Source organism: Chelonia mydas, chromosome 2 (genome assembly GCF_015237465.2).
Source record: "Chelonia mydas isolate rCheMyd1 chromosome 2, rCheMyd1.pri.v2, whole genome shotgun sequence".
NCBI classification, from domain to species: Eukaryota; Metazoa; Chordata; order Testudines; family Cheloniidae; genus Chelonia; species Chelonia mydas.
In genome coordinates this window covers 102,289,144-102,314,422 of record NC_057850.1, presented here as the reverse complement: position 1 = coordinate 102,314,422, position 25,279 = coordinate 102,289,144, and the positions used below count along the sequence as shown (strand labels likewise).

Sequence of the window (25,279 nt, the reverse complement as noted above, 5' to 3'; positions counted from 1 at the left end):
GAAGAGTTGCAGACAGATGAACAATAAAAGAGGAAAAGGGGGAGGAAGGCTCCAACTTCATCAACTATAGATTTTTCATAGATACAAACTACTGTTTTGATCACCTGAATGAAATGGGAGTAAGACAATTTTTCTTTACTAATGAAGGACCATTTACTTTTATAATAACTGATGGTAACAACAAACAGGTTTACTTTACATCAACTTGCAGGCATCCAAAAGCTTTTATTCCTCTTGATTATGGGCCAGATTCTCAGCCCCAGTTCTGTCCCTTTTGCTCTACTTGAGCAGTGCAAAGGGAACATAATTTGGCCACAATTGTCTAGCAGAGAATTCTCTCAGTAGGGGGAAATTGTCAGTTGGTGTAAAGCCAGCAGAACCATCCTTACACACACCTTCCCAGTCTTGGCATAGGATGTGTGTTGGAGAAGGAAAAAGCATGTTGGGGCAGAGTGGAGCTCCACTCTTCAATAGGAATTCCCAGGTAGTATATGCTCCCTTATGGATGATAGCCAGCTGTTGTAACAATACAGCAATACTCAGTTGCTGACATCTGGATTTGTGATTCTTGCGGCGTTAACAAAACAACAGATTGCTGGAGTTTTTTGAGACTAGCTGGGATGTCAGTTATATTTTATCTTTCCCTCTTTGTTTACTAAGTGAAACTGACACCTTTCCACCAGGTAGTGTATTTTAAAAGCCCATTTTACACCAAATACATCAAGTAGTCATAATTTATATCACTCAGGTCATGAGTGAAGCATAAGTCTTTCAGGACTGCAAAATTCTCTTTTCAGTTTCCAGCTATGGTTGGGAAAATCTATCTTTAAAAAAAAAAAATCTTTTCAAAGTTGTTGGCATAAAAATACTGCTGCAGCCTTTCCAAACAGCATTCAAAATCCTCACCTTTTTTTATCCAAATGGAAACTGTCTGTTTTTCCATACATGCCATTTTTATCTTTCTTTTTCTTCTGTTTAAACCAGAGAGCTCTTCATCATTGCCGCTGCACAGCTCACCTTGCTGTTTCAAATTGGACTCCATCAAAGAAATCCACTGGGATTTTCTTGTAGTGGGTCCCAAAATCCAATAAGCCAAATGTGACTTTTAAATAATCTACAATGAGTTTAACTGAGTCAGAGCAACAGCAACAAGAAAAATAAATTAACACCAAAAATGAGTCAAGTTAGCACAGTGAGAGGGGGTCTTCTTCACAAGCTACATCCAGCCCCACATCATGCTTGAGTTCGCTCTCCAACCCAGCTCCACCCACAACTGCTTCCAACTGCCAATTGTTTAGAACAGTGCCAGCCCATAGTGTTCCAGACCTTAAAGGTGCTTTAACCACACAAATCTTAAAGTACCACACAACCCTCAGAGAATGGTACCATACTTTTAAAAAAAATAATTGGCCACATCTTCAGCTAATATAAATAATTGTAGCTCTATTCAGTAGAACTACATCAGCTTGCACCAGGGGAAGTTCTGGCCCATTGTTATATTATTTAATTAAACAGGAAGCAGTTCAATATATGTATAAAGATAAAGGTGTGTAATTAAACATTACAAAAATTGCACAAGTCAGTATTAAACATTTTAATATATAAAGAATTATTTTTCACTCTGAGCAATAATTGTAACTTATGTCATAAATCTATTCACATTTTATGTCTTTTTTTGAAGTTTCTCAGACCCCTTTTGCCTAATTACGAAAGATATTTGATCTTCAGAAAGAATTTGTGCTCTAACCCAGCCAGACACTGGGTCTCTATTGAACAAGAATATTGAGACAGTGTAAACATTGCTAGGTTATCATGGATTAATAAAAAGTCATGCCTGCCAGAAGTTTAACACATCCATTAGTAAAGGCTACACTGGGTTTGAGATAAAACTAGAGATAAGTTCAGTTCTCTCCCCTCACCAATGAGATCTGGGGCAAATAAACCAGATCTTAACCCAAATCATGAACCAGAGAGAGTCAAAGACTGGGAAAGCCATGGAATACACATGGTTGGCCAGCTATTCTGTAAATAAACTTTTCTAACTGATTTAGAGATCAAAACTGTCTTTAACTGGCCCAATCTTCCCTGGTACCAGTACTTTCAAGGCAGGTAATATGTTTCTCAATTTCTAGAAACCCTGTTTTATACAGAAAGCTAACTTTAATAAAAGCAAAGAGTGGTCAATTAGAAGACAAAAAATTATAACTAATTTATATCAATCTTTGCAGACAGCTTTTCTAACAAAAAAGTGTCTATGTGGCATATTGGCAAAAGGATGTGGATAGACAAATTACCACCAGAATGATGGGTTTGATCTGGAAAACAGGACCAGCAACCTCAGTATGTAGCACAATAAAATAAAATTTCTTTAAGATACTGTTTCAGTGGTACCTCGCATCAGTCAGATTAAAAATCTATCTATAGACTGAATGGCTAAAAACGTTGGAAAAATTGTGGTGAAAATGAGATTTTATGCATAGATAGTGGGCATGTCCAGTCATTAGAGAATATTGGGATGCAATCTGTAACCAAATATCACAAATTGTTGGATATTTATTATCAAATGATCCTTTTGTAATCCTTCTGGGGATTCCTAGTGGAAATGGTGCCACAAAAGGAAATGAAGAATTAAATTCTCTCCAGCTAGTAGTCACTTGGTATTGATAGCCTCTCATTGGAAAAAGAAAAATAGCCCAACCATTGAGGAATCGTTCAAAAAATATGAAAGTTATTGTGGAAAAATTAACACATGAATTACGTACGCAACAATATAGACAGAGGACTGTGATAAATGAAGGGGGGGACACTCCCTTTTATGGACACCCAGCTAGCCAGTAGCTATAAAATCCCTCTTACTAGCTGTTCTCTAATTGCTCTACCTGTAAAGGGTTAAAAAGTCTCACTGCTATGCACAGGTAAAAGGAAGTGAGTGGGCACTTGGCCAAAAGAGCCAATAGGAAGTCTAGAATTTTTTAAAATTGAAAAAAGACTCCACTTTTGTCTGTCTGTAGTTGTTCTCCCAGGGAGAGGCAGACAGGGCAGCAGCTATGCTGTAAGAAGCTTGGGCCAGGTATGAAAAAATCATCAGTATCATACCTAAAAACTACTCATTTAAAACCCCAGATATGTAAGTAGATCAGGAAATGTCTAGGAAGACCAGATTAAGATTATCCCTTTTATTTTGTTATGGCTTGTGGATTCCTCTGTGCTAACCCCAGGTGCTTTTGTTTTGCTTGTAACCTTTAAGCTGGACCTCAAGGAAGCTATTCTTGGTGCTTAATCCTTATAGTTGCTCTTTTAAAATCTAGCAATAGCCTGAGTTCCCAGATGTATTTTCTCTTTTTTTTAATAAAATTTATCTTTTTAAGAACAGAATTGGATTTTTGTGTTTTAAGAGGTTTGTGCACATGTTGTTTAATTAGCTGGTGGCAACATCTGATTTCCTTTTTTTTTCTTTCTCAGCTCTTCCTTGGACGGCGGGTGTGAAAGGGCTTGAGGGTATCCAACAGGAAGGAATTCCCAAGTGCACTTTCCTGGGCTCTCAAAGGGGTTCTGCGCTTGGGTGGTGGAAGCATCTACTAATCCAAGGTCGGAGAAAAGCTGTAACCTTGGGAGTTTAATATAAGCCTGGAGTGGCCCGTAATAATTTTTAGAATCCTTGCGGGCCCCCACCTTCTGCACTCAAAGTGCTCAACCATTGAGGAATGGTTCAAAAAAATATGGAGGTTATTGTGGAAAAATTAACGTACGAATTAGGTATGCAACAACATAGACGGCGGACAGAGATACACTTTGATATTTGGTTACCTTTTATTCAGAACTCAGACAAAGTACATTCACCTACATAAACCAGCATACCTGTCCAATTTTTTTTTGTTTTTTATGATTACCATTTAATAGAGATACTTGGTTTATTAAATATGTGTATATAGAGATTTCACTCAATTTAATAAAATCACTAGAAATGACATAGGTATTGTAATGCTGTTCACAGTATAGTATGTTAACACCCTGTTGGATAGAAAGATCTGAGGACTATATTCCTATATTATGCCGTTTGAAACAAAAGCTAACTGTTGTAATGATTGTTTTATTTCTGATACTTAAATGGCAAGGATTTGTAAACTTGTTAAAACTTGCTAAATATACAGTTAAATAAAGAGAAGAAGAGAGTTTGCCCTTTGTAAGCCAACTTCTCTTCTGACTTGTTCTTGATAGACTGAAGTAAGTTCTTTAGAGCTTTGGGATAGTACAGGGTTTCTCAAACTTCATTGCACCGCGACCCCCTTCTGACAACAAAAAATACTACACGACCCCAGGAGGGGGAACTGAGCTCGCCCAAGCCTTGCTGCCCCAGGTGGGGAGGACAAAGCCAAAGCCCAAGCCCCACCTCCCCAGGCAGTTGGGCTCGGACTTCTGCTTCAGCCCTGGGCAAGGGGGCTCGGGCTTTGGCCCCATGCCCCAGCAAGCCTAAGCCAGCCCTGGCAACCCCATTAAAACGGTGTCCCGACCCATTTTGCGGTCCCGACCAACTGTCTGAAAACCACTGGGATAGTATATATGCATAAATATCCAACTGTTTAATGCAGTGGCTCTCAACCTTTCCAGACTACTGTACCCCTTTCAGGAGACTGATTTGTCTGGGGTACCCCCAAGTTTCATCTCACTTAAAATTTCTTGCTAACAAAATCAGACATAAAAATACAAAAGTGTCACAGCACACTATTGCTGAAAAATTGCTTCCTTTTTACCACATAACTGTAAAATAAATGAATTGGAATATAAATATTGTACTTATATTTCAGTCTATAGTATATAGAGTAGTATAAACAAGTCATTCTCTGTATGACATTTTAGTTTGTACTAATTTTGCTGGTGCTTTTTATGTAGCCTGTTGTAAAACTAGGCAAATATCTAGATGAGTTGTTGTACCCCCTGGAAGACCTCTGAATACTCCTGGGGTACATGTACCCCTGGTTGAGAACCACTGGTTTAATGTACATTACCAACTTTGTTTTGGTGTAGTGCAGTGATAAACTGTACCTTTCAGGGTCGTATTAATGACAGACTTAGACAACTTAGGGCTTGTCTACAAACAGTTATCAAAGCAAGGTAGAACAAAGCTCACTAAAGAACTGTTCATGCCTATCAGCAGGAGACACACAGACAGTTCATGGCTAGCTACTACATATAGACTTGCCACAAACTAAATGTTCGTGTAGACAATTCACCTTGTAAAATCAAAATATCATTTTGCAACAGAGAAGCTCTTTTCCGGAAGGCTTTTCTTTCTTGTTTAACATAAATTTAACATGGCTGGTATATCCATTTCATCATAATTTTTTTCTGTTTTAACACTCTGCTGTGAAACATTGTTATTTCTAGAAAGCCTGAGTTTTAGTTTAGATGTTCTTTCCTTGTCTACATTAAATCTTTAATTGAGAACTCATTAAAATGTAGACTCTAACTGACTGAAGTGCACAATGGATCTTTTTGTCTAAGTCAATCAGAATAAAGCAGATAAATAATGGTATAGTGAGCATCTGTCAACATACAGTGCCAGTATTCATCAGTTAATATTAGTAAATCTAAACAATTAATTTGGTATATTAGAAATAAAGTAATTAGGCCCAATTAACTCACCCATTATATTTATCCCTGGATCAATTGTTTTCGCTTTGGAAATATCTTGACATTGCCTCTGCGTTTATGCATTACTAAGACCATGATCCTATGACGATCTTTTCTTTCATTCATGTTACCTCTTATAATAAGTTATATATAAGAAAATCAAATACTTTTCTCTTTTTTAATCTTGTATTACTTCAGTATAATGTAAAGTTTTCCATAAGAAAATCTATATTAATCACTATTAATTGTATTTGTCAGATATACTAGTATCAGCTTCCTTGCTATGGAAAATAACATTTATCAAAACCATTTTTTCCCAAGAAAGATAGATTAAAGGCTAATTTTGTCTTTAAATGACCCCTGTATAAAAAAAAAGAGAGCGCATTGGGTCATGAGAATTAGGATCATATTGTATAAAGGATTTACCATTTCAAATAACACTTAGAATTAAAGGTAACGATAAGGAATTAATAGACTTTCAGAACTACCCATCTGTATATATAAAAGCTGGGAACTAATGGTGCTATTTAAAAGAGTCTGTGAAGAGATGGCCTGACCTTCAGAATGCCCAGATATGGCTCAAAATAAAAAGGACATCACTCTGAAAGGTTTGGTTCTGTCGATGTAATGAAGTGTCCTAGATACATGTAGTGTATATAATTTATTTTCTCTTACTGCCAAGTGTGACTTCAGGAAGAAGACAGGCAGGCTGATTGATTGGTTTAGATAAAAGTCTGAGACCAGTTAAAGTTAAAAATTAACTTTGTGAGGTCTTACCACCACATTGTCCCCATGGAATGTCGTATAGGAAGGTTTGTCAATATGTGCCTGAAGCTCACTTCTTCTTCTGAAGTGTTAGACACTAGGAAGATCATCTTCGGAGTGAGGTGTCCATTCTTGATGTAGATTAGCCCATGTATCACAAGATGACTGTCCCCTTAAGAGTAGGTTTCAGAGTAGCAGCCGTGTTAGTCTGTATCAGCAAAAAGAACAGGAGTACTTGTGGCACCTGAGAGACTAACAAATTTATTAGAGCATAAGCTTTCGTGGCCTACAGCCCACTTCATCGGATGCATAGAATGGAACATATAGTAAGAAGATATAAGATAGAAGATAGAAGATATAAGAAGTAAGAAGAAGGTGGAAGTTGCCATACAAACTGTAAGAGGCTAATTAACCTTCTCTGTATGTGTATATATATATATATCTTCTTACTATATGTTCTATTCTATGCATCCGATGAAGTGGGCTGTAGCCCACGAAAGCTTATGCTCTAATAAATTTGTTAGTCTCTAAGGTGCCACAAGTACTCCTGTTCTTTTTCCCTTAAATTGACTAGTGGTCAATCAACACCTTATCTGTGGTGTGTGTCTATAAATTCTGGGAATTTTTAGAGTGGAGGGAAGGCAGAGTTAGGTGTTGGGAGACAGGAAGATGGTCCCAGGAGAACAGTTAAGACATAGAGTATGGTTTCTTTAAGGGCCTGCAGAATGGGTGGGGCAGAGGTCACTTCTCTCTCAACCAATTGGGACAAACTATGGGGGAAAAGAATGAATGTACTCTGTGCCTTCCCTCAGAATGGGAGGCAGCAGTAGGAGAGGATCTGTCTGCTGAGCCTTCCTATCCTGGGGCCAAAAAGACTTACTGGGAAATAGTGCCAGCTGGAGGAGAAGTGGGCTGTGGCCCTGCAGCTGGTCTAAATTATAACTCCAGCTCTAAAGAGGAGAGCTGGGGATGGAAGGACTGTTCAAAGTATAAGCCTGCACCAGGAGGAGGGCTGGGGCTTCCTGAACAGAGGAATGGAACTGACCAGGACTCTTACATGGATGCAGAGTGAGTGTGAGCTTGAGCAACTAAAAAAGTGAGTAACACTCTAAAAAAAATTAATAAACTGTTCTCACAAAAGGGCTATATATTTGAACTAATCTGGTCTGGATAATTGACTGAAAGAACCTGAGCAGGCAATAAGGCAGCATATTGCAAAGCCATGCGTGGCTAGAAGGGAGTACTATAGGGCAGGCTTTCCCTTTTACCCCATCACAGGCTGTCAGCATTTAAACTCTGAGGGTTAGACTCTGCCATGAGGTGTGGCTGGCAAGAAACACCTCACCCCTCTTTTCCGCAGGGGAGGAGGGGAGCAAGCAGTTAATCGATTTCTGTTTTTTTCTCCTCCCCTTCCCCCTTTTGAGATAGAACACTATGCCAGAATTAAAGAGCAAGCTGTCTGCACTTGGTCTCTGGTAGCCAGTCACCCAGCTAAGGAGAGGCCTGAAGTCTCTGGTGGCAAAGTAGTGAGCACTGATAGAGATTTGTAAATATCCTCAGAACTGTAGCTATTCCACAAAGAGCTTCTGAATAGTAACTCTTCCCTATCATGAAACAGAGATCATTTGTGAGAGACTGTTGGATTGGATGTGAAAATGTTGGATTGTTAAATAAAAGTCTGTTCTTCAAAACAAGATCCTGGACTCAGTCCTGGTAAAGGAAAGAAGTTGTTTACCCTGGATACTTTCTAAAATATAGTTCCTTAAGAAAACCAAGTTTTGTGAGAACAATATGTCTGGCTCCTTAAGAATCAAGAAGCAGTTGGAATAGAAGCCAGTTCTTTGCAGATCAGATGGAATGGGTTCCATTACTTCTGCAACAATGAATGAATCAACATCCTGCTGAAGCAGAATTGCATGATAAGGTTGCTGCAGGAGGATTAGAAGGGTTAGCAAGAAGGATACAAACTCTTATTGAGTAATAATATATAGCACTGAGGAGTCAGAAATGATCCCTACATGTTGTAGGCAAAACTCAGAAGGTAACCACCAAGCAGCAAAATCTAGATCTGAGGTCTCTAACCTATCACCCAAATGGTCACTGTCATTGTTTGTGACTCTTGAAGAATTCACAAAAAGAAAAGGATAATAATTTATAATAATAAATATGCTCAAACAAATTTGTTAGTCTCTAAGGTGCCACAAGTCCTCCTTTTCTTTTTGCGGATACCGACTAACACGGCTGCTACTCTGAAACTTGAAGAATTCAGAAATTCAGAAATCGGAGCATATCTCTCCTTATGACAGTGAGAGTATGGCTGCCACTATACATAATTTGTAGCACCTATTTAACTTAGGTAGGGTGGTGATACACACAAAAATAGTAACATCTCTTTTATAGAATCATAGAATATCAGAGTTGGAAGGGACCTCTGGAGGCCATCTAGTCCAACCTCCTGCCCAGAGCAGGACCAATCCCCAACTAAATCATCCCAGCCAGGGCTTTGTCAAGCCTGACCTTAAAAACTTCTAAGGAAGGGGATTCCACCACCTCCCTAGGTAATGCATTCCAGTGTTTCACCACCCTCCTAGTGAAAAAGTTTTTCCTAATATCCAACCTAAATCTCCCCCACTGCAACTTGAGACCATTACTCCTTGTCCTGTCATCTGCTATCACTGAGAATAGTCTAGATCCATCCTCTTTGGATCCACCTTTCAGGTAGTTAAAAGCAGCTATCAAATCCACCCTCATTCTTCTCTTCTGTAGACTAAACAATCCCAGTTCCCTCAGCCTCTCCTCATAACTCATGTGTTCCAGACCCCTAATCATTTTTGCTGCCCTTCGCTGGACTCTCTCCAATTTTTCCACATCCTTCTTGTAGTGTGGGGCCCAAAACTGGACACAGTACTCCAGATGAGGCCTCACCAATGTCGAATAGAGGGGAACGATCACGTCCCTCGATCTGCTGCAATGCCCCTACTTATACATCCCAAAATGCCATTGGCCTTCTTGGCAACAAGGGCACACTGTTGACTCATATCCAGCTTCTCGTCCACTGTCACCCCTAGGTCCTTCTCTGCAGAACTGCTGCCTAGCCATTCGGTCCCTAGTCTGTAGCGGTGCATGGGATTCTTCCATCCTAAGTGCAGGACTCTGCACTTGTCCTTGTTGAGCCTCATCAGATTTCTTTTGGCCCAATCCTCCGATTTGTCTAGGTCCCTCTATATCCTATCCCTACCCTCCAGCGTATCTACCACTCCTCCCAGTTTAGTGTCAAACTCAACAGTCTTTGAACTGAATAACTTAAGACCTTCAAATGGAAGAGCCAAAACTAGTAACTTAGGGCATGGCTACACTTGCAGATGTAGAGCGCTTTGAGTTAAACCAGCCTTTGTAGAGCGCAGTAGGGAAAGCGTTGCAGTCTGTCCACGCTGACAGCTTCAAGCGCACTGGCGTGGCCACATATGCGGCACTTGGAGTGGCATTGGGAGTGGTGCATTTTGGGCAGCTATCCCAGCATGCAAGTGGCTGCAACGTGCTTTTCAAATGTGGGGAGGGTGGAGTGTGACAGGGAGTGTGTTGTGTGTATGTGGGGGGGAGAGAGTGGGTTTTTGGGAGTCTGAGAGCATGTCAGCATGCTGTCTTGAAAGTTCAGACAGCAGCAGACCCCCCTCAACCCCTGCCTCTCTCTCTCTCTCTCACACAGCATTCCACACTAATGTTTGCTTTGTCTCAGAGCAGATAAGCAGCCGGCTGTCAGAAACGGCGCTTTCAAAGGGCATTTCTGCATTCCTACAGCCGATTCCAAACAATGACGAGAGTGGCCACTTGACTTAAGGGGATTATGGGACATTTCCGGAGGCTGATCAGAGTGCAGTAAAGCAACACCTCGTTCACACTGGCGCCGCAGCACCCCAGTGAGGGGGCAGCAAACGTTATTCCACTCGCCGAGGTGGAGTACCAGCAGTGCTGTAGCCGTGGAGTCAGAGCGCTCTATGTGCCTTGCCAGTGTGGATGCTAGTGAGCTAGTGCGCCCAGGGTGCCTTTATTGCGCCGTAACTCGCAAGTGTAGCCAAGCCTTAAAAGTAGAAATGTACTTTCACAAACGTCAACTGATGTGAACAGTTAAGACCACAGAAACGAGCTGTCAAATCAGAGGCTTCTAAAGTTACTTCAAGAGGGCCAACCCTAACTGGATGAAAGAGGTAAAAAGATTACTTTTATTCTCTATATGGAAACTGTCCTTTTGTCACTGAAGTTGTAGCCATCTCAGTCCCAGGATATTTACCTCGCTCATCTTGTCTCTCTGTTGTCACTGAAGTCAATGACAAAACTCAACAGGGACATAGGGCGGGTCATGGGATCCACACAGACTACAACACCTCAAAGAACCACAGTTACTGTAGGGTAAGTAACTGTTCCTTCTTTTTCGAGTACGTGTCAGTGTGGATCCCACTGTAGGTGACTGGCAAGCAGTATCCCCTCTGGATGGTGGGAATGAGGAGTTAAGTTGCATCAGTCGCACAGCGATTGCAGCACTGCTCTCCTGAGCTTGGCATTTGACCTCAAAGCCCCAGCATCTCTTCCTAAACAAAGGGCTGGTAGCTTATATATCCTGTTGTGATTTAGCATGTTGGATTGCTAGAAACAACAGCACAATCAATTCTGCACTATGCATGTCAAAAAAATATATAGCTGTAATAAGCAGGTTATCTATACTTGCTTTTCAGCAATCCTTGCTATACTTTAGATCAGAATTAATTCAAGGATCTATTATCCTAAGACATGGAGCAGTGTGTCTGTCAGCCTTTCCAGTACAGTAACTCCTCGCTTAACGTTGTAGTTATATTCCTGAAAAATGCGACTTTAAGCAAAACGATGTTAAGCGATTCCAATTTCCCCATAAGGATTAATGTAAATGGCGGGGCCGGGGGGGAGGGGGTTAGGTTCAAGGGAATTTTTTTCACCAGACAAAAAACATAATATGGTCTTTTGTCTGGTGAAAAAAATTCCCTGGAACCTACCCCCCCCATTTACATATATATATATATATATATATACAGTATAAGTTTTAAACAATTTAATACTGTACACAGCAATGATGATTGTGAAGCTTGGTGGAGGTTGTGAAGTCAGAGGGTGGAAGAGGGTGGGATATTTTCCAGGGAATGCCTTACTGCTAAATGATGAACTAGAACAGCTGAGCCCTCAAGGGTTAACACATTGTTGTTAATGTATCCTCACACTCTACAAGACAGCACAAATGGAGGGAGGGGAGACAGCATGGCAGAGAGAGACAGAGACACACATGCTGTGTGTGTGAGAGATGCGCATTTCCCCTTTAAGTACACTCACCCCACTCTAAGTACATTGCCTTTTTACTTAGCTCAGCAAGTTGAGACCGGCAGCTCCCTCCCTCCTGAGCCCTGTTGTGCCCCCACCCCGTTCTATGGAGATGGGGTAAGTGGGTTGCAGGAGCAGGGGGGAGGGGGACACCCTGACATTAGTCCCCCTCTTCCCCCCCCCCCCCCCCACAGCAAGCAGGAAGCTCCCCAGAGCAGCTCCAAGGCAGGGCAGGTGCAGCACATGACAGTGAGGGGAGGGACAGCTAAACTGCCAGCAACTAATAGCTGCTGGGTGGCTACCGCACAGGGAATTTAGGGGAGCAGGGAGCTGATAGGGGGGCTGCCGGTCCACCCTGGTTCCAAGCCCCCTCCATCAAGCTCCAATGGGCTGCTCTTCCTTCAAGCAGTGGACAAAGTAGGCAGCTGCCAAACAACGTTATAAGGGGGCATTGTGCAACTTTAAACGAGCATGTTCTCTGATCAGCAACGTAACAACGAAACGATGTTAACCGGGACAACTTTAAATGAGGAGTTACTGTATATGTTTGAGCTGTGTACATTAAAGACTGAGACTCGTTTCTGGTGTGAGGACAAGTTTCATTGGGATTTGGAATTACCAATTTAGTACAACTGCGTGAGGTGGTGCGCAAGATGTAATGTTTTTACAACCCCTTTCTTATAGGTATCCTCATCCAAGGGTTGACCTAATTTTTATGATCACTTGTTTAGTTGGGCATATAGCTCCAACAGAGCTCTGTAAACTTTCCTAGGTGCATTGGCTTCATATTCTATAGTATCTATTGCTGTATGTTTTCTTGTTAGAAGAGAGAAATTATTTTTGTCTGACTCACAGCTTCTGTGCTAGTGATATTGAAGAAAGACAATCTCCAGTTTGACAGTCTTTTTTAATATGACAAAAGGTCGTAAGAGAGCATCTAGTTACCATCTGGGAATAATAAAATAGGGCATTCTTGGAGGTTCATAGAATATCAGGGTTGGAAGGGACCTCAGGAGGTCATCTAGTCCAACCCCCTGCTCAAAGCAGGACCAATCCTCAATTTTTGCCTCAGATCCCTAAATGGCCCCCTCAAGGGTTGAACTCAACCCCGGGTTTAGTAGGCCAATGCTCAAACCACTGAGCTATCCCTCCCCCCACTTAGGAGGGTTGTCAATTAGGGTGTGTTTTGTTTCTATTCATGTTCAGGATTGTCCTATGTATAATGCAAAGAGGGTAAAGTTTCCTTTTATAGTGCAATAGTTAGCTTGCAAGTGCCAAAAGCCAATTAAAAAACAACACCACACACAGGAAATTTAAAGTGTGAGGATGCCTATGACCTCAGTTTGTGCAGTTGGTTTTCTTGATAAATGATTATTATGCTCCATCTGATATCAGAACATATCTAAATATAATTTTTGTATTGTATTTATGTATTTTATATGTATAAATATCCATTGGCCTACTACTGATCCAATATATTAGGGTTCTAAATTAGAGTGTAGGAGTGCACTGAGTATATCGTGAAACTCAATACGATTGAGACCCCATGTAACAATTAGTCCGAGGTTATGTGGTTGGTATCCTTCTCCGTAAGCCCTTCTCCCCCTCAATGCACGGCTAGTCCAGTCCTCTCATGCTTTGATAGCTTAAGTGCATAAAGACGGCAGAAGATGGTGAGAATAAAGAGTGGGAGCAGTCTGTGGCTCTTCAGAAGTCCTATTTGCTCTCACCTCCACTCCAGGGTCCCCTGCAGTTTGCCCTGTTGAGTTCCTATGATAAACAAGAGGGGAACTCTGCATGTTGCTTTCGGTCTACTGCAAACACAAGTCACTTATCAGTCACAGTTTCCTCCTCCACCTTCTTCAAACCTATTGCTATTGAAGAGTGGATGTACCTCCTCTCTTCCACCTCCATTGCAAGTATAGTAGATTGTGATAGCAACTAGTTACCCCCATTCCAGCCCACTCCAGCAAATGCCATTACATCCATCACATTAGTCTAATCTTTCTGTTAAAACGGTAATAAGTGAAATAGCTAATGAAGAGACATATTAAGTTCACTAGCTGTCAGAGTTAATGCTCCATTGACATGGCTCTTAGTGTTCAGCCAGCATGCAACAAAAGTTCTAAGGCAGATATTACCGCATTGGTTTACATTTTAGACACATTTTTAAGAATGTGTTCAAAAGAACAACGTCTAGAGACATTATAAAGTTAAAGCTTAGATTCTGGAGTGCAATTAAAAAAAAGGGTGGGGGGGCAGTTATGCACAAGGCCATGGCTGTAATTAATTAGCAGACATTCTGTTAAAGGATTTTAGCGCAGGGTAGTGTTGGCCTTACTAAATGAGAAATATATAGTCCCATCTTATCCCATTTCCTCTATATCCAATGAAGGAGGGAATGCATCCTAGGGGATAGAGCAGAGGTGGGCAAACTACGGCCCACGACACCATTGTTATACCAATAAAATAAAAAACAGCGGGATCTTATTAAAGGGGAAAAGGCAAAATACCACATTTATTGTGAATACAGAAAGAATCATAGTAAGCAGTTAGTTATAGCTATAACATTCCATTCAATCTCATATTTATTCACACATTCATTCATACACACACATAGGTTCTGCAAGGTTGTTACCATAGTTACCAGCCTTAGAGTTGCTCATGCCAAGTCACTGGCCAGGTGGCCTGGACATGAGGAGGGAGCAGGGCCTTGTCAGATGCACATCTGGTGCTCCTGGAAGTTGGTTTGCAGAATCAGACCCCAAAGTTCTCACTTTCTAGAGTCCATTTTTATAGGAATTTCTTCCTATGCCAGTCTATGGGAATTGCTTCATAATGCTGTTGCTGAATCAATCAGCAGATAGCACATTCCTGATGTCTCCGTGCTGCTAGATGTTATCTTGTTCTTTGGTTCTCCCATTCTTGAGGCTGTTGGGTGGATTCCAATCTGCCCTCCGGGGGTCCTCTGGTTATTTCCACTTGACACCTTCTTCAGCCGATGGACACTGGATTCTTAGGCTGGCACCTCCCTGATCATTCAGTTATTATCCACACCAAGCATCCATCCACATACATCCTCTATCTCTATTTTAATCACAATTGTTAACAAAGCAAGATGAGTCTCTGGGTGCTGTTTCTGTTGTTACAGAGTATTGCTTTGAGTCTCTCTCTGTGTGAGTAGTTGTTATTACAAAGAATTGCTTTGAGAACAGATTCTGTCTTAGAATGTACTAACGCAATTAGCAGCTTGCAAGTTTCACACACAGAGGGAGAGAAACAGTACCAAAAACCAAGAGACCTCTTAATTAGTAATACCCTGGAATTTAAACTATGGGGAATCAAACTCATTTGTGATTTTAATACAGAACTTCTTTAATATGATCCAACACCGTCCTGCCTGGCCCCTGAGCTCCCAGCCAGGGAGGCTAGCACCCAGCCCCTCCCCTGCTGTCCCCCTCTCCCCCACAGCTTCAGCTCACCATGCCACCAGCGCTCTGGGCGGCAGGGCTGCGAGCTCCTGCTGGGCAGCACGGTGGCATGGCTCGCTCCGGCTGGGCGGCGTGGCTGCCAGTCCTGCTGCTCTGAGAGGCATGGTATGGGAGCTGGGGGGTTAGAAAAGGGGCAGAGGGTACCAGGGGCAGTCAGAGGACAGGGAGCAGTTGGATAGGTGTGGCAGTCCCGGGGGCCTGTCAGGGGGTGGGGGTGTGGATAGGGGTTGGGGCAGTGAGGGGACAGGGAGCAGGGGGGGTTGGATAGGGGGTGGGATCCTGGGGGGGGCGGTTAGGGGTGGGGGTCCCAGGAGGGGGCTGTCAGGGGACAAGGAGCAGGGGGGGTTGGATGGATCAGGGGTTTTAAGGGGGGCAGTCAGGGGGTGGGCAGTGGGAGGGGGAGGAGACCAGGCTATTTGGGGAGGCACAGCCTTCCCTACCCAGCCCTCCATACACTTTTGGAACCCTGATGTGGCCCTCAGGGCAAAAAGTTTGCCCACCCCTGGGATAGAGCATGGGCTTAACTCATGAGGCCTAGGTTCTATTCCCAGCTCTGCCACTAGACTTTTGGGTGAGTTTTGGAAAGTCACTTCACCTCTCTGTCCATTTTACCCCCATCTATAAAATGGGGAGACTACTGACTTGTTTTGTGAAGCCCTTTGACACCTAATGATGAAAAGTACTCTGCAAGAGCTAGCTGGTATTATGAGGAATCCTACTACATTCCATCTCCCCATCCTGGGATTCCTAGTTACTCATCCCCCATCCATGAAGTGACTTTTGGTCTCACTATTTTCTTCCTATTTTAAAACCAAAAAAGCTTCTTTTGTTGTCACAATCCCTGGCCCCACTGTTTTAGCATGCACGTAAGGGGAGTAGATACAAGCAGATGATACACATATCCTTAAGATTAGCTCTAGAAGGGGAGAATAAGAAGTCATGGTTAGGTCTCTTTCCTGGAACTGACATGCCCTCTCAATACCCAACTCCAATTTGTTGTCCTATAACCAGGCTCTCAGAAGTCAGAATATGGTAGGCTACTACTACCATGTACCTTTGGCAGTGCTATGTGTTAAAAGATGCCCCCTGATATGGGGCTAGATTCAGCAAGGCTTACTCATAGTAAGTAGTACTCACTTGTGCTCCCTGCTGAGTATGGTTCTCTAATCTTTACTCATGTTACATAGTATCTTAGTCTGCCAAGTAGTTCCACTGAAACCAGTGGGGCTACTAGCAGAGTGAATTACTAACTCAATATGAGGCATCAGGGCCTGGATCCACATCTAACTTTTAGACACCAGGAGAATTAAAGGAACAATGGGATTCTCAAAGCCTGAGTTAGGCATGTAGGCTCCCTACACATAGAGAGCTGCCCAAACTAGCCAATGGAGGATATTGACAAGAGGGGTGTGTTCTAAGGCCTGCCCCTCTCTGGGAGATTAGCACTGATAGGTGCCTTATCAGCAATCAGGAATCCCTCTCAGAGTCAGGTGGTTTACACACCTGGTCTTCTTTTAAGAGCGTGAGGCAGACACTTCTCTCCATGCAAAACAACCAGAGGAAGTGATGCTCCTCTTAACTTTCAGCCCAATGGTTAGCACAATCAACTGGGATATGAGAGACCTGGGTTCAATTCCCCCTCTCCATCAGAAGGGAAGACCCTTTTCAAATTCTCTCTCTCTGAGGGGGCTCTAACCACTGAGCTACAGGATATGCTGATAAGGACCTTCCTCAACCTTTCCTGAGGAATCTGTGCTGCTGTGTGTAAGTAGTCATCGTAGCAGGGCAACTGGCCCCTGGATCTCCCACCTCCCATGCTGGTGCCTTAAACTCCAGGTTAGGGAATCTCTCTGACTCAATAATATTTATCCATAGTGGAACACAAGAAACTCTGACCATAGCTACCAGATCAGGCCTTAGGGGTGAGATATGTGCTCCTTCATCTCTCTTTCCCTGGTTTGTAGAGCTTAGGTGTCTAGATACCTAAAGTGAGGCAGCAACATAGGCAGCTAGAGAACACTTACAGTGCAAGTTTAGATGCTGAGTGAATTTTGGGGACTATGTGGTTGAGTGGCTCCTAAGTGGAGGTTTTGTGAATCACAATGGTGCCTAAAAATTGGGACTTAAGTGATGAAATACTTTTGTGGCTCTGGATCCAGGCCCTAGTGTTTAAGCAAAAAGGATAACCACCAAAATTTTAATAAGACTTGTGCTTATCATCCTTATCAGTCTACTTGCATAGTGTGTCCCATTGCCATTCCCTTCCTCTGTTTTATAGAGGTCGCTGCTCCCAAGTGCATACATGTCTTCCTCTGTGTTTGTCTAGCATACTGTGAATGCTCCTGTACGCTGAATAATCAGGGAGCAGAAAATGGAGGATTGACTTTAATCTGTGAAAGTGCTTTAGGTGCTCTCTTTTCCCCCTTGCCGAGAAGGGAGAACATGGCCCAAAGTTTGTAATGGGAGCACTTACCACTACTACTTATGTTCATATACAAATTTTATACCAAGTTGCACTGCTTTCACATTCCCTGAAAGTACTGGATTTGAAAAGTGCATTTCATGAGACACAACCACTAATCATCCCATACCTACAAAGTACTTACATGGAGTTTGTGCTGCCAACTCTTTTATAGAAAGGCGGCGAGGAGTCCTGTGGCGCCATGGACTGGCAGACGTGTTGGAGCGTGGGCTTTCGTGGGTGAATACCCACTTTGTCATGCGTCTGGCAAGGTGGGTATTCACCTACGGAGGCTTGTGGTCCAGGGCGTCTGTTGGTCTGTAAGGTGCCACGGGACTCTTTGCCGCTTTTACAGATCCAGACTAACACCCCTCTGATACTTAACTCTTTTCTAGAAAACTATAGTTCATAGATAGTACATTGTAGACTCTGGAAACTTGCTATCATTATGATAATATAGAAACAATTCACATTCCTGTTTACAAGCCAATATTACACCAAGATATGGTTAGGAGACGGGAAGAGAAGCACAAGCTAGCAAGTGCATGGTCTTTTGATCAACAGACTGCATAAACCACTACAGAACAATTTAAACAACAATTTATTTATTTTTGTGTCAGATTTGAAAGTGGTAGTAGAAACAGACATTTGAGAACAGAAAAATATTCAAGCAAAGTTGTACAGGGCCAGTCTAAATATATCATTGGTGCAAACCCAATTGTCACTAATATTCTTGAGAACAAACAGCTGGTGGAACCCCATCACTGGGTCATTATCCACCTAAATAAATAAATAAAATAGTAAGTTAGAAGTAGGAAGTATAGCCCACATGTCCAAGCCAAACCCCCTCAAACTACTCAAGTCTATTAGCATAGCTTGTATCAATTAAATATCCACTGCCTTTCTTTTCAAGTCTATTCAACTGACATCAAGACACAGCATTAGTGGTATTACCTCACGCTCAAACAGGAATTCTTTTTAATTACAAAAGAATTGATTTAAATGCAGTAGCAGAATGCAGTATTTCTAAGACCAACAAGCTTCTCCTTACATACTAGTCAAAGCATTACAGTTTGCCAGTCTCACCTTCAGCTGACCAACCACCATACTAAGTATACAGTTATCAGGCGCTGGTTGGTGATCTTGAGCTGTTATGCTGTGTTGGATTTTTTGGAATGGAAGGCTCTGTTTAGGAGGGATTAAAAAAGAAACTCAAACACTAAACATATTAATGCAAGTATTTAACTCCATTAATATTTCTGCTCCAGCAGTGTACTTGGTACTCTACGTGGTCCCTGATCCAAGAGAGTTAGACATACAATGCAGCTAATACACAAAATACTAATTGGCCATATGAATGTCAAGTCTTAATAGTGCAAACAAAAGCAAATCTGATAGAAAAAAGTCAACGTTTAGTATAGTTAACTATAATATTGTGCTTTAGAAAAGTGTATTATTGTGTCAAGTGAGGGAATGGTAATCCCCCCTTAACACTGTACAATAATCCTGCTCAATGATCTTGCAGGGAAGACATTTTCTAAATATTTCTTTCCTCATATCACAAGACGACCAATTTCCATATGGTCAACTGGCATAAAGATCTATGTATGTGATTCTTTACCAACAACAAAAGGATAGATATTAAGAAAGTTTTAATAAGTGGGTGTTTAAATATGCTGCATCTTAACACTTTTGTACTGTTTACTCAAACTAAAAAGTGACTATTGTAAGAAATGGCAACTTCTTACTCAATTACTCTTATTTCCCATGTGTATTCAGAATCCTATCTGCTGAAACTTACCGACAAGTTTAATATGTTTGATTCCGGTTAGCAGAGCAGACCTAGCTAAGAGAGTTGGATTTTATACTGCCTCATCCATCAACAGATCTGTGCATTAAGTTTCAACTACAGGGCCAAATTCATCCCTCAACTACAGTAACAAGGTTTCACAGGCATAACAGAGGGCTGAATTCAGCCTGCAGAACATCTTATTTGTGATGAAGAGGAAGGAAAGAACTCAGCTTAACTTTGAGGTGCTGGCACTTTGAAAAAATATATTTGACTTGTAAATTAAGCAGATGTTATTGAACGAACATGGAACCTTACAATGCAATTTTAACATCAGTTTCATTGCAGCAATCAGATTTTTTTGAACTCTGAAAAGTTCTGCAACTCAGGTACAGGTGTTCTCTCTACTACCTGTAATCACATGGAAGCGTGCAGGTTTAATTGGTTTTTCAATCCTGAGACAACAAAGCAGTTCAGAGTTTAGTTTAGTTTTGTTTTTTAAAACCACTTTTAACATATACAGAAGCATACCATCAGCTTTTCCATGATGGCTGTTTTTCCTTGGAATTGCTGTCCTTCCCAGGACAAGCAAGAAGCATCTGTCTGAAAAAGAGAACAAAGTGTCTAAGTCATTCATGTCAATGTTACAGAAATGAGGTAAGATTGAAAGGTCTGAGGGATGTAGCCTAAAGCAGTGTTTCAACCTTTTTGATACTAGGTACCAGCTTGCTGCCTTCCTAAACTGTGTCAGGGACTGGCACTGGTCCATGAGAAACAGTGGCTTAAAGAATCCTAGAGATACACATGAAGCGTTTGGTAATCTAATTTAGTCACTAGCAAATGAGTATTTGTTACAACTGGAAGTTATGCAGAACATGACTAATAAGTTATCAAAAATGGTACAGCTTGTGATCAGAAAGGGAGATACTGGCAGAGTCAAGCAAGCTTTCAAGAAGTAGACCCACCCATTCTATTTTTGGCCTAGCTTGTGCCATCACTTACACTAGGGCTGTAGGGTTTTCATATTCAATCCTCACCCCACTTTAAGAACTTCTTCCTGTTTCCCCACAGAGGTCTTAAGAGGGCCTACAGTTCATATGGAAGAATGGCAGAATCAAGTTAAGAAAATTTTAAAAAAAGCAAATTTCACCACTTCCCCTTTTAGTTTTTGATGTTTCTTCACTGTGACAGATCTCTCATAGTTCAAGTTCTCCAGCAAGTGAAACAACAACTCCCACTCCCTCACCCTGACATTTCTGCTACTCAGAAAAATGGATTTTAAAAAAATCCCACAATTGTTGACAGAAGAGAGGAATATTTACCAAGAATCATATTTTATAGGGTAAAATGATAGTTTAAGGAATTAGAATTGGGGGGGATATGTACTTGCTTCCATTCTATCCAAGACAGAAACATTGCCTCATACAAACTGTCTTTGTAGTGGAAGTGCAGAATACATCAAGCCCATAACTTATCATTCAAAACGATCAATGAGGAAGTTAAAAGTTCGAGCAAAGTCAAACTGATACTTACATAGAGAGCACTTAGCTCTACTCTACTGGTATCAAAACGCTGGTAATAGAGATGCACAAAACTTGTTCCAACTTGCTCCCACATAGGTCTCTCTGCCATTCTTGCTCTTTGTCTAAGTCTGTCTAGAAGGCAAATATTTAGAAGTTTTAAGTCTAAAACAGTGATACTCAGACCGAGGCTGAGGAGCCACAAGTCACTCTTTAATGTGTGTCCTGCAGCTCTCTGCAGCACATATTAAAACACTGATTTAACTAATCAATCAGGATGCTTTTATTATATTAACCAATTTTAGCTGAGATATACATCTATCTACACACACGCACACAATATTTCCCCTGCCATACTGTTTAAATATGTGTATCTAGTATTACAGTAAATGAAACAATGAATTCACACTACTGTGGCTCTTTGGGTAATGTAGATTTCTAATTTGGCTCCTGAATCACTGAGGTCTGAGTATCAATGGTCTACAATAATCCTAAATTACCAAGGTCAGTGGAAAATGCAGAGAAAAGAGGAAATAGAAGATAAGAGAACATCTCCTTTTCTGCAGCACACTTGGTGAGAGGGCACAACATTATGTATCATTTTACTTCTTATTTACAATTTGAAGTAGAATCCCACCATAAAGATTCTTTAAGGCAATTCAACTGCCAGTTTAAGTCTCAGTTCTGCAGCAAGTTGCTTATGGGTGCCCCCCATGCAAGTGTAGAGTTCCATTGACTTCAATAGGCATCTGGTTGCACAGAGCTCATTGCAGGATTGAGGCCTTAATGCTTTCCATTCTTTTGGTGTGGTCTTGTAAACACATGAACAAGTTTATTTAGCTTCAGTCTTGGGAAACATCCCTCTTACGCACCCACAAGCCCATCTCAGACCCTTTCATTCTTTAAAAACTTTCTTTCAAGCTCACATCTAAGTTTTTAAAAGAAAGCTAAAACAAGGCACGCTGAGAGACCTTCACATGGTCTACCACAATTAAAAAAAATAAAAATAAGTAGGAGGCTTTACATGTATTACACACAGGTATCTAAATGAAAAGTACACCACAACTGACTAATGGATCTCTGTTCAAGGGGGGCATTTTTGTGAGTTTAAACAAAACACACAACTTCTAATTTTCTCTTGCTGCTGTTCATGGATACCCCATTACTTTAACATGCACTGCCTATTACTCAAAATGCCCCTCTCCCCCAAACCCTAAGAGATCCACCACCTGCACAAGATAGAGGATATGAAAGCTGGATAATTGAAGGTGTGGCTAACACTGAGGCTCTGATTTGACATGTGAAAGACTTTACAGATATAGAGACTCCATAGATTTAAGCCCTAAAGTTCAGTTCTACTGTGAAAAGCATCCTTGTTCGTACAGGAAAAAAACGTGTGGAAAGAACATCTGTTGATGGTAGTAACTTAAGTTTTTGCTGCCCCTTAACAGTTGGCCCTGCAGATTCATCAACTCAGAAGGGCCTGTCTACACTTAAAACACTACAACAGGTTCTGCCGTTGGCACAGGTAATCCACCCCCCAAGAGGCAGTAGCTAGGTGGATGGAAGACCCAGCACTGTTTACATGGGAACTTAGGTGGGTTTAACAACACTGCTCAGGAACATTGATTTTTCACACCCCTGACTGATGTTGTTAAACCAACCTAATTTTCTAGTAGAGACCAAGCCTAAGACTGAGTGAGAAGCAGAGTCTCTCCTATTTTTGTGAACAAAAAACCCTGTTTTTTAAAAGTTAGTCGGTTCCATCTGTGCAACCTCAATAACCACAAGGAGGTTGCATAGGCGTCACTGGGAGCAGTTTGGTCCATAGGATCTTTACGATGGTGATGACCTGAAGAGCATCAAAGAGCACCGGGGCTAGCAGTTGTTCACCTGTAACCTGAACACACTAGATATGGGGAAAAAAGAAAACCAAAGAAAAGAAAAAAAACCTCGCATAGTGAGAATGTCAAGTCCCTCTTCAGGGGAGAGCAGCTCTGTGCTCCAGGGGACACCACTAACTTAGCGAAAGAGATTTCAGGTCTTGCTCTCCAGACACTGTATGGGTTTAAGAAAACGGCTCCCCCGTCCCCGCCTCGCGGTGTGCAAACCCCTTCCCAACAGCGGAAAGGGAGTCGAGCTGGCGGCAGTTTGCCAAGCCAAGCGCTGTGCAGCGCCGGCGAATTTGGCCAAGCCTCCTCTAAGGCAGCAAAAAAATCCCTCCCCGCCCACATGCTCAGGGGCAGCCTCCAGTCCCCCTCCCTAGCAGGGCGCCCAGGCTGCCTGCCTCCCCCTAGGCTGCACCCAGGCTCAGAGCACAGGCAACTAACCCCCCCCAAAAAAGAAGCAACCAGGCAGGGGGTTGGCGCGGGGCGGCCGAGCGCACGTGCAGCCAGAGACCCGAGGAAGGAAAGAGCAAGGGGCACACTCCCGGCACCAGCCGCCACCCATCCCGCCTGCCCTGCCCCGCCCCCAGCGGGTTCCCCCTGCCACGCGACCAGCCTGGGGAAGAAAATGCGCGGCTACCGCTGAAGCGGCTCGTCCCCAGACTCCGCTCAGCGCAGCCAGCGGCGGCCGCTCTCAGCCTGGCGCGCGCCCGCGCGCGCACTCCCCGGCGGCGCCACGCGCTGTCTTACCGGCCGCCGCTACCTGCGCGCCCCGCTCAGGCGTCCCCTGCGCACGTGGTACTTGGGGCGGGGCTGGCGAGCCGCTAGGTGGCGCCCCGGGGCAGGGTTCGACCTGTAATCCAAGTGCCCAGCGGCGGCCGCCCAGTGAGAAGGGAAACTGCGCCCGCCTCTAGCGCCGCTGCTGGGCGAACACCCCGCGGCAGGAGCGAAACCGATACAGCCGCGCGGGCGCTGATCTCATCAGTTACCACGCGCCGGACGGGCTCAGGGCATGAATGGGATGCTGCTGAGACCGCATGATCCAGCGTGCTCCGTGATGCGGGGCGGTCTGCTGAGTAGGTGGCACTCTTCTCTCTTCTGCACTTTCCACAGTATGCATCCGATGAAGTGAGCTCACGAAAGCTTATGCTCAAATAAATTGGGTAGTCTCTAAGGTGCCACAAGTCCTCCTTTTCTTTTTATGGATATTCAGTTACTTGTTGTTTTTGTTTATTCCTAAACTTTTATACTTCTGCTGGGCCCTGTTAAAACAACGGTTGTGGGCTGCTTTTCAGTGGTGTGCTTTGGGAGTCTCAAGGATGAAAGGTATTATGTAAATATAAGATGCACCTTTGCGGAAGTTTGATGTAATTAATTTTTGCTAGGAAACTACAAAATCAGGAGTTCAAGTCTTTAATAGCAACACTTTCAGTGATATGCTTGTGAAAGTAAAGATTTCACTCTTGGGGAGGGAGAAGAAAAGGAAAAATGGTATTTAAAACATTTTGGGTACAGTTTTGAAACAAGCCTTTGACAAGGTCCCTCACCAAAGGCTCTTACCTAAATTAAGTTGTCATGGGAGAAGAGGGAAGATCCTTTCATGGATTGAGAACTGGTTAAAAGACAGGGAACAAAGGGTAGGAATAAATGGTAAATTTTCAGAATGGAGAAGGGTAACTAGTGGTGTTCCCCAAGGGTCAGTCCTAGGACCAATTCTACTCAACCTATTCATAAATGATCTGGAGAAAGGGGTAAACAGTGAGGTGGCAAAGTTTGCAGATGATACTAAACTGCTCAAGATAGTTAAGACCAAAGCAGACTGTGAAGAACTTCAAAAAGATCTCACAAAATTAAGTGATTGGGCAACAAAATGGCAAATGAAATTTAATGTGGATAAATGTAAAGTAATGCACATTGGAAAAAATAACCCCAACTATACATACAATATGATGGGGGCTAATTTAGCTACAACTAATCAGGAGAAAGATCTTGGAGTCATCGTGGATAATTCTCTGAAGACAGCCACACAGTGTGCAGCTGCAATCAAAAAAGCAACTGGGATGTTAGGAATCATTAAAAAAGGGATAGAGAATAAGACGGAGAATATCTTATTGCCCTTATATAAATCCATGGTACGCCCACATCTTGAATACTGCGTACAGATGTGGTCCCCTCATCTCAAAAAAGATATACTGGCATTAGAAAAGGTTCAGAAAAGGGCAACTAAAATGATTAGGGGTTTGGAACAGGTCCCATATGAGGAGAGATTAAAGAGGCCAGGACTTTTCAGCTTGGAAAAGAGGAGACTAAGGAGGGATATGATAGAGGTATATAAAATCATGAGTGGTGTGGAGAAAGTGAATAAGGAAAAGTTATTTACTTGTTCCCATAAT

General features: G+C 42.4%; 1 protein-coding gene across 8 annotated transcripts; it reads right to left on the bottom strand.

The window, feature by feature from the left end:
* Nucleotides 1–18,275: 18,275 nt before the first annotated feature.
* LOC102946920 (nuclear transport factor 2) lies at nucleotides 18,276–23,911 on the bottom strand. 8 transcript variants are annotated; one of them, XM_037893008.2, is made up of 5 exons: nucleotides 23,637–23,911; nucleotides 21,014–21,131; nucleotides 20,012–20,083; nucleotides 18,778–18,876; nucleotides 18,276–18,471 (listed from the first exon to the last, which is right to left on the bottom strand). In XM_037893008.2, exons 2-5 carry the CDS (start codon nucleotides 21,110–21,112, stop codon nucleotides 18,358–18,360), a joined length of 384 nt encoding a protein of 127 aa, XP_037748936.1. In that variant the 5' UTR covers nucleotides 21,113–21,131; nucleotides 23,637–23,911; the 3' UTR covers nucleotides 18,276–18,357. The 8 variants fall into 8 exon arrangements, with proteins under 8 accessions (XP_037748936.1, XP_037748934.1, XP_037748935.1 ...); XM_037893006.2 differs by having other exon boundaries at nucleotides 21,014–21,135; nucleotides 23,637–23,790; XM_037893007.1 differs by lacking the exon at nucleotides 23,637–23,911 and adding an exon at nucleotides 23,527–23,630 and having other exon boundaries at nucleotides 21,014–21,135.
* Nucleotides 23,912–25,279: the final 1,368 nt, after the last annotated feature.

Bases quoted from the DNA above. Each gene is read 5' to 3' on its own strand.
- LOC102946920 (XM_043540021.1), bottom strand. From the start codon at position 23,451: ATGGGTGGCGGCTGGTGCCGGGAGTGTGCCCCTTGCTCTTTCCTTCCT. The intron at 20,084-21,013 runs GTAAGTATCAGT...TCTCTTTTTCAG, and splicing joins TAGAGCTAAGTGCTCTCTAT to ACAGATGCTTCTTGCTTGTC. The intron at 18,472-18,777 runs GTGAGACTGGCA...TTATTTATTTAG, and splicing joins TGGTGGTTGGTCAGCTGAAG to GTGGATAATGACCCAGTGAT.